General features: G+C 38.4%; 1 protein-coding gene across 1 annotated transcript in view; it reads left to right on the top strand.

Moving 5' to 3' along the window:
• Window positions 1–7,000, top strand: part of tmem121ab (transmembrane protein 121Ab) — a 62,976-nt gene extending 55,976 nt beyond the window's left edge. Inside the window, exon 2 of the mRNA XM_017411803.3 lies at window positions 4,148–7,000. Coding sequence (XP_017267292.1) covers window positions 4,972–5,916 — 945 coding nt within the window. The 5' untranslated portion in view covers window positions 4,148–4,971 and the 3' untranslated portion in view covers window positions 5,917–7,000. The remainder of the gene's footprint in view (window positions 1–4,147) is intronic.
• Window positions 7,001–14,220: the final 7,220 nt, after the last annotated feature.

The following is a 14,220-nucleotide window of genomic DNA, read 5'->3' as shown; positions in this document are numbered from 1 at the left end:
AAAATTAAACGAAATAAACATTTGAAATATATGAGTTTGTATGTAATGTATGAATATAATATACAAGTTTCACTTTTTAAATGGAATTACTGAAATCAATCTACTTTTTCATGATATTCTAATTTTATGACCAGCACCTGTATGTATTAGCACCTTGAACTACCACGGTGAATTTATTTTAATCAGAAAAGCCTTTTAAGATTTTTTTAGATAAGTGACTCACAGAATAAAATGGACTCATTTTCTGTTTTTCCTGCTGTATTCCAACATGTCCAGAATATTGACTGCTCAGTTCAATCAGCAGGCAGCAGTTTCATCAGACAAACCTAATGTTAGGAGTCAATTTAAATACCTTCCTTGGTAAATTCCACTTCTTAACCTCTCTAATAAGTTTGTGAAATTGTGAGCATTTCCACCTGGGACTTGCAGTCCATCAGTGACACTCTCTAAATTACAAACTCAAGTTGTCAGGGGTTTGTACAAACCAGAGAAATCAATTCAATCTTGTAGACTTGTTGTGTGGAGCTAAATTTTCAGGGATGGTAAGCAAAACAGAGTTCATCAAAGGTTAGCGTTTAGTAACCCATTATTGGCTGTGTGCCTGTAAAGTCAAGTGAAAAGATTGCAATATCTTTTTGTTTGTTGTTTATTTCTCCTTTAAGCTCGGTGTTAGAGATGCTCACAATATTAAAACAAGCAAAAATGTTGAGTTACAGTAAATCTAAACAATTTAAGGCATGAAGAGATTAAATTCAGTGGGGAATAAATCAACATTTTCACTGAGAGGAGTTTATAGGGTTTTATTCAAAGACTAAACATATTCAACCTAGTCTGATGCATAGATGGTATATCTTGACAACTTTAGGAATCGTTTCAGGCTGAAAATGTCAAAATGCAAACAGGAATAGCCCGAGGTCTTTAGAAGTTAAATCTGCCTTAAGGTTGTATTTGTGCAGCTGTGGCTGAAGCGGAAAAGTAGGAGTTTGTCAAGGTTTTATTTACTGCAGTCACAGCCGATCTCAGCCTCAATAGAGGAAGGCTAAAGAGGTGATTTTGGCAGACATTTTAGGAATAAAAATACTGGATGTCAAATTTCAGAGCATACTGTATTTTATTGAGATGGCCCTTAAGCTTGAGTAATATTGTAACATTCTACTGAAATATGTAGGTGTACAGCAGACATAATTGTGTAATTGGCACTGATAATAAAATGTCATTACTTTGCAACAATGGTTATTTTAATTTGTACAGAAACTGACTTAAGCTCTTTAACAGTATTAGGATAAGATCTTTAATTTGTGGATCTGCAGCATGCCAAAAAATAAAAAACTTCAAGATTTTTTTAAGAGCAAACCAAATTTACAAGCCACCAAGAAAGCTTGTGGCATAATGATGGAGACACCTAAAAATGATGCCATGCTGGCCTGGACGTCGCCTGGATTAACAAGGTCTACGTCAAATGGTAGTGTGTGTGTACGTGAGTGTGTGTGTGTAATCTGTGGAAAGGTTGTGAACAATTAATATTCTACCTGTTGTATATAGCGCATTGAACAACCTCAGTATGGAAAAATAAAAATTAATTGTAACCAGACTGAAAAGTTAAGGGCTAGTCTGAGCTGAGCCAAACTGAACTGCTGCTGTCTAGTCATTTTTGAAGGAATGCTCTGTAAAATAGCCATTAATAGTTAGTACTTTATCAACTGTGACATCAATCATACAGCACAAAATATGGAGAAAAGGGCAAAAGTCTTCAGCCAGGCTAGGCTAATGACTAGCTAAATGAGGGCTCAGTGTTGGTCATTTTTCAGGTTTATAAAACAACTCTCTCAAATATGACATACCAGTGTAAAAGAACAGTACGTGGGCTAGTATTAAACTTCTACACTTTTGTGTGACATTGTTTGTTTAGTTTGTTGCATTTTTCTCAACCTCCACATTTGTGTTACAACACAAATATATGTGTGCTGAGCACATATACCAATGCTGCTAAGGCTGCTGAACGTGACAGTCCCCCAAAGAGTTTAGTAAATTTTTGTACTAGACATGCTGATCATGCACATTTGGTGCATGATCCTGTTACCCTAGCCTGGACAAAAACTTTTGCCCTTTTCTTCATATCTCATGTTCTATGACATGGTTGATAAGTTACTAACTATTGATAACCATTTGACAGAACATTACTTCAAAATGACTAGACTGTCCCTTTAAAACAGCTCCAGTTTCAAATATTTTATTGTGGTCCATGTGAAAGCTTTTTTATAAACCTTCAGTTTTACATTACACAGTTAATCACATGGGATTTTTATGGTTACTTGCAAGTGCAAATAGCGACAGCAGGCTGTATCACCTCTGGCACGGTCTGGGACAGTTCCAGAAAAATCACCATAACCATGTAATGTGAACTCAAAAATGGTTTAAAGATTTATAAAATATCTTCATGAACCACTGTAAATGTTTTGAGACTTGAGTTGTTTTAAGTCACTCTGCTTTGGTCTTGGCTTGGATTAGCCATTAGCTTAAACTGTATTCCTCCAAAATGAGGATGTTCAAAGAGTTATCTATAAGAGGAGGGACATTTGTTTCCTCAGAACCTTCCTTTTCTAAAGTATTGCTTTAAGGTCATTGTCAATGCTATTAGCTGTGCATAATATGCTCTTATAAAGTTCTCCCCATGGATGCAGACACTTAACTTGTTAGAACTTCATTATTCAGGGTTACAGTATGTTAAGAAATACTAAAGGCCAAAAGAAACCAATTGGTTTGAATATTACATATGAAGCCAGTTTTTTCTACATCAGTGCATTGACTAAGTGAACCTAATTGCTCTTTTTTTTGTTGAATGGGAGAATATTTTTAGGTTTGTGTTTTAGTGAAGTTTTCAAAGTAACTTGCCTTAGCCAGACTTTGCAGGACTCTGACTCTGCCAGAGTTGTCTGAGAGCTACAGTCATATTTTGATTTGAAGGGGAACGTAGGCTGACAGAAACACTAATGTGATTTGTAACTGTTCAGCCTGAAGGATTCAGTGACAGTGGGAGCAGACAGAACAGAGAAGAGCAGCAGAAAGATTCTGGTTTCTGCTAAAACTTGAACATAGGGAGATATTTCTGCTCGGTTAACATTTCTTTACGCAGCTCTTTCTTAGTTCCAGGTAATTCTTACACATGCTGCTTTTATTCATGGATGAGAACAATACCCAAGAGGTGGGATCCTGGCGGGCAGTTAAGCACTTGGCATCTGTCCGCTTTTTTTTTTTGTAGCTGCCCCCCACCCCCTACTAGTCTCTTCAAATCCACATGCTTCAAGAAACACATCAGCTGGAGTACTCAGGAGGTCAAAAGAGGAACACCTTGAAACATCATTGAGTAAAAAAAAACAAAAGAGAAAGTGTAGAGTGTAAGTGGAACTTTTACAAAAGGTGAAACTGTCTTTCTCAGTACTCATCTGAAGAATTCAAACATGGAAATGAGTTTTCTGTGCTGCTGGTGCACCGTAAAAATCACTCCTTATAACAGTGCCTTGTAATCCTTTGGTAGAAAACCTATTTTGTACATACTGCAATCATGGATTTTTATATTCAATCTGGAAACGGCCCAAGACCAACTGAAAATATGTGCAGGAAATGAACACTTGGCTCTCGTTTATCTCATTTTACTGCCAAGTATTACAAGAAAAAAAAAACGCAAGTGCAGAGTAGTTCACTGCTGTATGAGACTTCAAAATTGGTTTCTACAGATTTTTGTAATAAGTCCTCTATTAATTTAAGAGCCAAAATTAAACTGCAGTGCATTACACTGAATATATTAACTCTGGCGGGGGAGCACATTAAGCCATGCATTCAGATGTCACATGACACATCACAGACAATAGAAAGGTAATGACGTCCTGAAGCAGTGTTACGTCTGCAATATGTTCTGTACCATCAATAGTGAAACAGGCCACATTTGAGCCGAGCTGACACATTACTTTGCTCCTCATATATGGGCCGTTGGCAATGAAACTGTGTTATATGGCCCAGTAGTGCTGACAGGTTTCTTTCTCCTCCTCCTCCTTCTCCTCCTCCTCCTCCTCTTCAATCCTCCCTCCTTTTCTCCCACCACACCCCGCTCTCCTCCCCCTCCCCCCCTATTTATTTCTCTCTCCTCTAGGCTGTGGAGAAGACACGTGGCAAGTGGAAGAGGGGAAGGATGGATCTTCAGCCCAGAGCTAGAGCCTCCCCCCGGGGAAGCCGGCATCAGACGCAAGGCCTCACGGGCCGTTGACCTGCTGTCTCCTTGATTTATGGCGGCTGGGGGCCGCTGGCCACTGCAGACTCCTCTCCCTTCTCTTCTCCGTTTCCCTCCACACACACCGCAGGACTGCAAGGAGCCACACACACTGCACTATCATCTGCAGGAGTATCTGGAGAGGGATTTCTTGTACACACAGAGCTGCAGCACACTTACATCCGCTTCTTTCTACTTTGTCTCATCCAAAAATAAACACCCCCATAAACATTACTACACTGTAGCACTGTGTTCCACCATCCCATTGCGAGTCAATTAGAGCAAAGTTCCTCTCAGAGCATCCCCAGTTCGACTGTGTGTGGATTACAATCAGTCATGGTGTGTTGGGTGTAGAGCCCACAATGTAGCTGCTGCTAAGAGGCAGAGCTGGATCAATGGAAGTGCGCTGACTGACGAGATGATGCTTGTGTTTTCACGTAGCCTGAGAGAAATAAGCAGCCAGCTTTTCTCCACACAACACTCTCCTTCTGTACTGCAGTAACTGCCCTCTGTGGACTACTGAGACGGTAACTGAGTGTATTTTTAATATGAGACCTGCTTCAGTTGGAAAGATGCACATGAAATCTGTCACAGCACCTTAAATCCTCCTCCAACTTTAAAGGATTGGAACATACCCTTCTGATTTATTTTATTTTTATCTTTTGAAAGCTGTATCTTGAGAGGGAGAGCCAACAGGTGCCCTCACCATGGTGTTGCCGCCCCCAGACAAACGTCACGTGTGCCTGACCACCATCGTCATTATGACCAGCATGGCCTTCATGGACGCCTACCTGGTGGAGCAGAACCAGGGTCCCAGGAAAATCGGTGTGTGTATTATAGTACTGGTGGGGGACGTTTGCTTCCTAATCGTCTTACGGTACGTGGCGGTGTGGGTCGGTGCCGAGGTGCGCACTGCTCGACGAGGATACGCCATGATCCTGTGGTTTCTGTACATCTTTGTCCTGGAGATCAAACTCTACTTTGTCTTCCAGAATTGCAAGGCTGACAGGAAGAGTCTGGAGACTGTGGCACGAAAAGCTTTGACGTTACTGTTGTCTGTGTGCGTACCAGGTTTATATTTGGTACTTGTGGCTCTGGATAGTATGGAATATGTTAGAACTTTCCGGAAGAAGGAGGACATGAGAAGCCGTCTGTTTTGGGTGGCTCTGGACCTGCTGGACCTGCTGGATATCCAAGCCAACCTATGGGAGCCCCAGCGGACAGGCCTGCCTATCTGGGCCGAAGGCCTGATGTTCTTCTACTGCTACATCCTGCTACTTATCCTGCCCTGCGTATCACTCAGTGAAATCAGCATGCAGGGGGAGCACATGTCACCTCAGAAGATGATGCTATACCCAGTTCTTAGCCTGGTCACCATAAACGTGGTCACCATCCTTATACGCGGTGTAAACATGGTGTTGTTCCAGGATAGCCGCGTTTCCACCATTTTTGTCGGCAAAAACGTGGTAGCCATTGCCACGAAGGCGTCCACCTTCTTGGAGTACCGCAAACAGGTGAAGGAGTTCCCCCATCCACAGAACGCAATGGCGCTGGAGCTACAGCAGAACTCTGTGAGCCACACGCAGACGCTGCCCAATGCCACCAGTTTACCACATGAACCTTCACCAGCTCAGGATGTTATAGACACATGACTGCCAGCTCGGGACTTAGGACCATTAGAGACGGACTGAGAGCTCCATCAGAGGAGAGTAGGGAATAAAGATATCAGCTGCAAGACAGGATGGTACTTTGCTCCTTGTCAAGCTCACACAAACTGCTGTGAAACCACAAAAGAGATTTTTAGCATCAGCTGCCTGTCAGAAAATACTGAAAACTTGACTTAAAGTGCAGCGTGCAGACTTCAAGTCAAAACAAAGTTTTTTTTTAAATGTGCTATTGTGTTTTTAATTGTTTCACATGTTTTACAAAGTTCAAACTTTATTAAGAAACTATCTCCAAACTGTGTAGCCCTGTGGCGTTTTGTTGTGTAAACCTGGACAGCTGGTTCCCCCTCAGTGAGTTGCTTGTATTTTTTTTTTCTTAAATGTCACATTTTTTACAGTGCATCCGTGGCATTTTCTTTTAAATTCCAGCAGCAAAGGACATACCACTCAGCATGGAGCAGTGATGGAGGAGGAGGAGCAGAGGGCAAGAAAAAGTCAGTCATGATGCACTCTCTATGTTGTACGAGAGCAAGGTTGGTGGCTTTTATGTTTTGTTCTGCTGAGAGGGGAGCAAGGCGAAAGCTGCTGCTGTGGTCAATGTGGAGTTTTACAATCACGACCCCTTATGAAAGCAGCAGCACACAGCACTATACCATCCACAGCATTTATCCCAGCGAGTGTTTCAGGGTGTGTGTGTATGTGTCTATGTGTAGGGATGCGAATCTGCTGAGTATGTCTGCCCGAAGGCACTGGAGGTTTCAGTTATTTACAGCTGTTTTGGAACAGAAGCAAGTGGTTGATAGGTGTTATAATCTTCAAATGAATCAAAACAAGATGTAGACATCATAAACAAGACAGAACGATGGTTTAAAGATGAGTTTTGTTTTCTGTACTGTACATTCCTCCTAAAGTATTTCAAGCCTCGAAGTGCAGAGCTCAAAGGAAAATTGGCAAATAACATTTAAACAAAGTAAAAAAACAAAATCGTTATTGATGTTTTTCAGTTTATTATTATTATTATTATTATTATTATTATTATTATTATTGCTGCAGTATGTACATTCTTTACATGTTGGAGGCCAATGATGTTTTAATAAAAAATATTTAAAAAGTATAACACTGATGTGTTTTTTTCCCCAAACTTGATTACTTCATAAAAAGTGTTTTATTATTATTATTATTATTATTATTATTATTATTATTATTATTATTATTATTATTATTATTATTATTCATTATGGCTGACTGCCAAAAGGCAAACAATAGTGTTTTTGCCCGTGTGTGTGCCTGTCTGTCTGTTACCAGTATATCTCATGAATCACTGAACAAAATTTAATGAAACTTGCAGAGTATATTGGTTGGATGTAAATCTACAACTGATTAATGTTTGATGTTTAGGATGGCTGTCACAGCTGTCTAACATTTTTAAAACACAAAATTGACTTAAACTCAGTCAATTTTACAGATATTGACATAATATTTGGTGTGGTAGTAGCTAAAACTGAGCCCTGACACATATTCTGAGTTCTAACAGATTGTGCAAGATCTTTGTTTAAAATTTTGCCATTAACTCTTAGGAGTTACTACTGTCTGTTTGCAAAATATCTAATAAACCGCTGGTCAGATTATAATGAAACTTTCAGGAAACCCCTGAATATCTCTACAACTGACCAGCATGGCCAACTGACCTTAGAAAACACAAACATGATAAGTCAGTCAATTAAACAGATATTGTGCTAAACCTTAATGTGGTTTAGCTCTGAGTCATCCCCAACACAAACTCCAAGCAGATTGCACAAGATATTTGCTTAAAACTTTAGCATTAGCTGTTAGAGTCAACCCTGATGGTCTTTTAGTAAAATGTTGACTTTTAATGAAACTTTCAGAAAATAAACATTGAATGTACATCAACAACAGATTCAGTTTTGGAGTCGATGGCTGCCACAGATGATCAACATTAGCCAACACACATATATTGCGCTAAAATGTGATGTGGTAGTAACAGTCATTCATTACAAATACTGTAAGTGTAACATCTTGCAAGAATACACACTGTTTTATTTTCGATGGCTGAGTAAAATAGCTACAACTGTCATTTCTCAACATAAGATGATCTTAGTTTAAAACTCGGGCATAAAAGGCAGTGCATGATATGCTTTTTTTCAAGGAATGCTAGGTCTGTTAAATCTTTTTGTGAAAAGGCCATTATCTATCAGCCATACAATCACTGAGCTGACACTGTTTTGTTTTGTATGAAAATTATCCACTTTTTTTCCTCAGCACCATGCGGCATTGCTTTTCTATTTTAAAGGTTAGCAACAAACTCATGTAAAAAAAAAAAAAAAAAAAACATAAAAATGTATGAACCTTTTCTCGGTTTCTGCCTTTTTGTCCCAGTTCTCATTATCACCTTCCCACTTGCTTTGTTATTCTGCTAAAAGTAATCTTCTCTTTACGGACTCAGTATCAAATATATAACTTCTTTCCTGGGAATGAGATGCCTTCGTATTTCCACTGGGGATTGTAATAACAGACCTGACTGTTGTTCAAGGAGAGAGACAGCAGCCACATCAGGAAAGTCACTTCACTGTCATCAGAATGAAAAAAAATAACAAACTAACTGCTGATCTCAGCAACATGGCTCAGCTCAAACACCAATAACTGTCAGCTGAGAAACACAAATCACCAACGGGGTGGCATTTTCTTTTTATTTATATTAGCATCATTTCTGACAGTTGATAAGCTGCTTTCCTATCGGTCTTAAAATAGACACTGAGATGCTATTATTTGAACTACTGGAGCTAAATCAAAGTGACGAGACAAAAAAGTGAGTATTTGAACTGAAGCAACAGTTCAGATGGTTTGCAGTGAGGTTCTGTGGAAATGTTCTGAACAATTAATATTTTGGATCCTTTAACAACTTCAGCTTAGGGAAATATAGTTTAATTCTGATCAGATTCATAGGTTCCTGCTTAATGGAGCAGGTGGAGCAGCTGCTCCCCCATTATCCAAACTGGGGGTGCAAACTTGTGTTTTTGCTCCTTGATTTTTTCAATTAGAAACATGTTATCACTCTCAGCAATAAGACGAAAGGTTAATTTGATTCTAATTTTACTTTCTTCGGAACAAACTGAAAAATCTAAATATTAAATTGCTACATTCCACACACCACCTCCCTCAGCTTGGAGATGGTTCAGTCCAGTCCAGTGACTAGCAGCAGTGTTTAAATACCTTTATTAGTCCCTTTTATTAGCTGTGGATATGAAAAAGAAAACTAAAGTTGTTGTTTTTTTATTTGTTTGTTTGTTTTAAAACTGTTCTTATTTTTTCTGGCTGTGAATCAGACAGAACAGAGTACATTGAGTTATATTGCAATATTTCGAAGGGCAAGTTTACAAAAAATGGGAATGTAAGTTGTTTTAGGCTGATCTTATACTGACAACTACCCAAAGCACATTGTAAATCATTGTAGTCTAGGGTAAAATTGGACTGAATATGGACTAAATTAATCCACTTTACTCTTTTATTGCTATTGTTTAAAAGTCAACAATTGTAAAAACCTGATATTTAGAAATAACTTAGGTTTATTATGTCTCAGATTGGATTTTTATTGCTTTGGACATGAATCTTTTCATTACTAATTATATAGTTTCACCAAGTTTTCCCTCAGTATTCTGGAAAAATTACACACACACACACATATATATATATATATATATATATATATATATATAAAGCAAGAGAGAGAAATAAACACATATGATCACACAGTAAATCAACTTTTAAACAAACCTTTGAGAAAGCTTTAACACCACGAGCCAAAGTCTGTACAGAGCAGTGCAATTATTTCCGATGGACAGCTTGAGCTACACACAGCCCAGTTTTTCAGCATCGACTGAACTTTGATCTTTATTGTGCTTACCTCCACAACATGTTTCTAAAGGGATTTGGTGCTGACAGGAGGCCAAAGTGAAAACTGTATCTATTTCACTGTGGAGCACTACAGTGGAGAAGTTAATTCTGTGCATTTTAGAGTGCATATTTTAAGTCAAGTCCTGCTGGAACTATACAGAGCTGGATGATGCAACTCAGGCAAATAACACATCACCATATAGTTGATGGGAAATAAGTGTCTCCATTTAGTTGTGGTAAACATCTACCTCTCATCTATAAAGCTCTGCCTGTTTAAATTAGAGCTGTTGGTCTTGACCTAATCAGTTTCCCTTTGTAATTAAAGGCCTAGCATCCTACGAAGGAATGACGTTAATCTCATCAATATTGAGAGAGCTCATAAGTATGTGTTGAGGATGACTCTCAGCTACTACCATGTCAACCTTTAGCTCACTATTGATATTTTGACTAAGTTACAGCTATTTTTGTGTTTGCAAAGTTGATTAGCTGTGGTGGCCTTCTTGAATTAGATTGACTCTAAAACCGATCCAATTGTAGATGTATAGCCAATGATTTCTTTATTAATTTCATTATAGTCCATTCAGTGGTTCATGATATCTTGTACAAAGAAACAAACAGGGCTGACGCCAACAATTAATGGTAATGCTTCAAACAAAGTTGTTGCCGAGTGTGCACCACCTGGAGCATGTGTTGTGAATTAGTTCCAGCTACTATCACACCAAATCTTAGCTAAACATCTGTAAAAATGGCCGAGATATAATATTCTTTTGTGTTTTTTTAAGATCAGTTCACCGTGGTGGCCATCTTGAATTGGGTTGACTGCAAATAATAATCAGTTGTAGAGAGAAATCCAGTTATTGCTTTGAGAGTTTCAGTGAAATCTATTGAGTGGTTCACAAGATATTTTGCTGACAGACAGAGTTGAGCCCAATAGTTAAGAGTTTTAAAAACCCATGTTGGGCAACTTGTTCAGTATTTGATGGGGTTCAGTCTCGGCTACTACCACACTAATTGCTCAATATTTATAAAACTAAGTTATAGCCAATTTTGTTTGTTGTGGTTGTTTAGTTGTGGCAGCCATCTTGAATTGGTCATTAGTTGTTGATGTACATCCAGTGATTACTATTATTAGAGATTTATAAAAACTTGAGCTGTGATTCATGAGATATTTTGCTAACACGACAGATCAACAAAGACACAGTAATGGGCAAAAACATTATCCCCTTTTGCTTTTGGCAGCTGGTGATAATAATGAATTATAGTTAGATTATTCCATAAAATGCTCCAAGACACTGGATTTTATCTGCTTGTTCCTGCACCTAAACATACATGTTGCATCATATCATTTACAGTCCATCATCTGTCAGTGACAGGAAAGTAGAACTCTTCCTAAATAAACTCTCCTTCAGACTCTTATCTCCTCGTAGTGTTCGCTGTCATATCAAGGTCTCTCTCTGTAGAGCAACCTTGTTAATCTGCCTCGTTAAAGGACAGCAGTTAATCTAAATTTGACACCATTCAAGATGAACAAGGAGATTAAAAAATCTAATTACACACCTTGTGCACTGCTAAATGATCTGATACTATAGGTGTGCTAGATATCTGAAAATTAAAAAGAAACCAGTGTTTTGGTTTGTTTTGTTGTTTTTTAAATTCCAAGATGGATCATTGTGAGGTGATAAAATGTTGAAGAATTTGTTTTTTGTGATTCCAGCTGGTGGTCCAACTGGCTCTCTTCTGCAGCTGAAGTCACATTATTCATCACCCACCACCAAAGGGAGAGCAATAATGATCTGTGTTCATTTCTCTGTACAGTTGGCAAAATTTCTCATAAACTAGTGAATACATTTTATTGAAAGTTTCAGAAAGTATTCGTTGAGTGTACATCTACACCTGATAAAGTTTTGACCTCAATTCAAGTCAAGATAGCTACCACAGTCAACTGACCTTAGCCAACACAAAAATAACTATACCTCAAAGAATTTTACAGATATAGAGCTAAAATTTGGTGTGGTAGTATCTGACACTTGTCATTCACAATACATACTCTAGCTGCTAACAGATCTTGGAAGATTTTGCATGAGATAATGTTATTCTCCATGTTTATCCAAAACAGCTAAAATGGTTTAAAACTTTGGCATGAAAGGCAGGGGGTGATATGCATTTCTTGAAGGAATACTAGGATTTTAATAAATCTGTTTAAGTCCATTTGAACACTGGTCTCAGCAAAAAAATTAAAAAATATAATAACTTCACTCGAAGAAGCAAGTTGTACTTTTAATGAATAAAATCCTGAACTAAAAATGATCGTCTACTGATCAGAAACTTTTATGTCTCTGCCTCTAAGCAAATCTTTGCTGTGGTCCAGATCCCAACTAATTGTTAAGCTGACAGCGTGGCGTAACTGCTGTTTGCATAAATCCTGTCAGCACAAGTGGGTGAAGCGGGGGGGAAAAAAGTAAATGGCAAACTTGGGAATAGAATAAATTACCTGTGGCTGCCTCGGCAGCAGATCACCTTTCTGGGACCCTCGGTGCGAGGGACTCATCCATAAATCAACGGGGCTGCGCATCAGGAATGTAATTGTGTTCTCTCCATATGTGATAACTCAGTAAAAGCACTTTCTCTGTCTGTGTGTGATTTACTGTGGATCCATGACTTCCTCAAGCACTTAGTCTCTGCTAACTCAAATGAGAACCCATCAGATGGAAGTAGTATTTTAAGTTATTGCAGACTCTTGACCACCGTTACATTTGCTGACTTGCAGGATGTGTCTGCTCACTTTCTCCACCGGTTGCTCTCCCAGTTTCACACTTGTAAGTGATTTTTTTTTTCCTCACGTTGTAATGACTTTTGTCTCTACACAATCATTCAACTGCTAACTCACTGTGTACTGTAATCTATATGGAAATCGTTTACTGATTCCATCACACAACTAGAGGGTATTTATTCTCAGTGGACAACAACAACAAAAAAAAGAAATCCCCTTTAGTACTGCTGAACAAGGATAAAGTTTTTCAGAAATAATAAATTTTGAATTGTGACATTTGTTCATATTTTTCTTGTTGACTAAAAGTAATGCTGACTTCTTGTTAATGCCAAATAAAAGAGGCTGATTCAGTGTCTGAAAAAATAAAGTTTTCTGTTTTCAATTTGTTTAGGCTACTATTCTTTGTTGAATTTACTTATACACAAATACATTTTTTAAAGTACATACTGTAAGTGCTGGATAAGCGCATTTGTGCTTCCAGTCTCAGAAACCAGAGATTAAAATTTACATTTCCTATACCATCACTTGAGACTTTTGATTCCAAGCCGGCAGAATGAACCAAACAAACCTGATGTGGCATCTCATCATCACTTCAGTCATTATTATTCAGTCATTCTTGAATTTCAGACCAGCAATACTGAAACATGAACACAAACATGAAGTTAGAGTAACCAGATGATGATGACATGTGACTGTAATCATGACTGGAAATTTCCAGTTTGTCCCCAAATGCAGGATAAAATCATTGAACTAATAAAAATAATGTTTTTGAAACAAGGACTGAAAGAATTGTATATTTTCTTGTTATAGAGAGATATAGATAGGGAGATGATAGGGGGCTTTAGGGCTGGACCAAAGATATCGGTAAACCACGGACCAGAATCCGGAAGTTGAAGCTGGAGCCATAATTGTTTTCAGGTTTAAAAATTTTGTAACCTGTTTAGCTAAAAGTAGTTATTTAATGCTTAACAGAAAGCTTGGGTAGCACCATGAGTGTGTACAGGGAAGTAGGAGGGACTTAAAGCCTCACATTGCTAATGCACAGAAGCTGGTTCTAAAAATACAACATGGCAGCTTCCGTAAAACGGATCCTGCTGGCTTCAATTCCCAACAACGAGAGAAAGCAGGGACATTTGATCTATTGGTATAATATGTCTATGAGCTGAACTTTAGATGTGAAGTTTTAGGGCTGGGGTGAATGGGAAAGTTTAGAAAAGTATTTAGATTAAGGTTTAGGATTTGGTAGGAAATGTATTAAAATGAGGTTGTGTTTTGGCCTGAGAATACTATGAAATTAAGTTCAGGTCAGGGCTGGGCCTAAGTTTAGGGGTTTGTTAAGCAAGATGACCTAAACAACCCTGGATATGCTGCTGTGCTTTGCCATCACCATCCGCAAATTAGCTTGTGCTCGAGGAGCGCAGTGAAGCCAAAAACAAAGTTAAAAGGTTAATAGGATTGTGAATAACTGACTGCTTATTGTTTGACAGGAAATGCACCTCTTAATGAATGCTAATGTTTGCCACACTATCTTTCTATTCTTATTGCCCCAGTGTTGCATCACGGGTTGCTGCGGTTTCCCTCAAAGAGAAACTAACTATTCAAAAAGAAGC

Source organism: Kryptolebias marmoratus, linkage group LG19 (genome assembly GCF_001649575.2).
Source record: "Kryptolebias marmoratus isolate JLee-2015 linkage group LG19, ASM164957v2, whole genome shotgun sequence".
NCBI lineage: Eukaryota > Metazoa > Chordata > Actinopteri > Cyprinodontiformes > Rivulidae > Kryptolebias > Kryptolebias marmoratus.
This window is presented reverse-complemented; position numbering and strand designations above follow the sequence as displayed.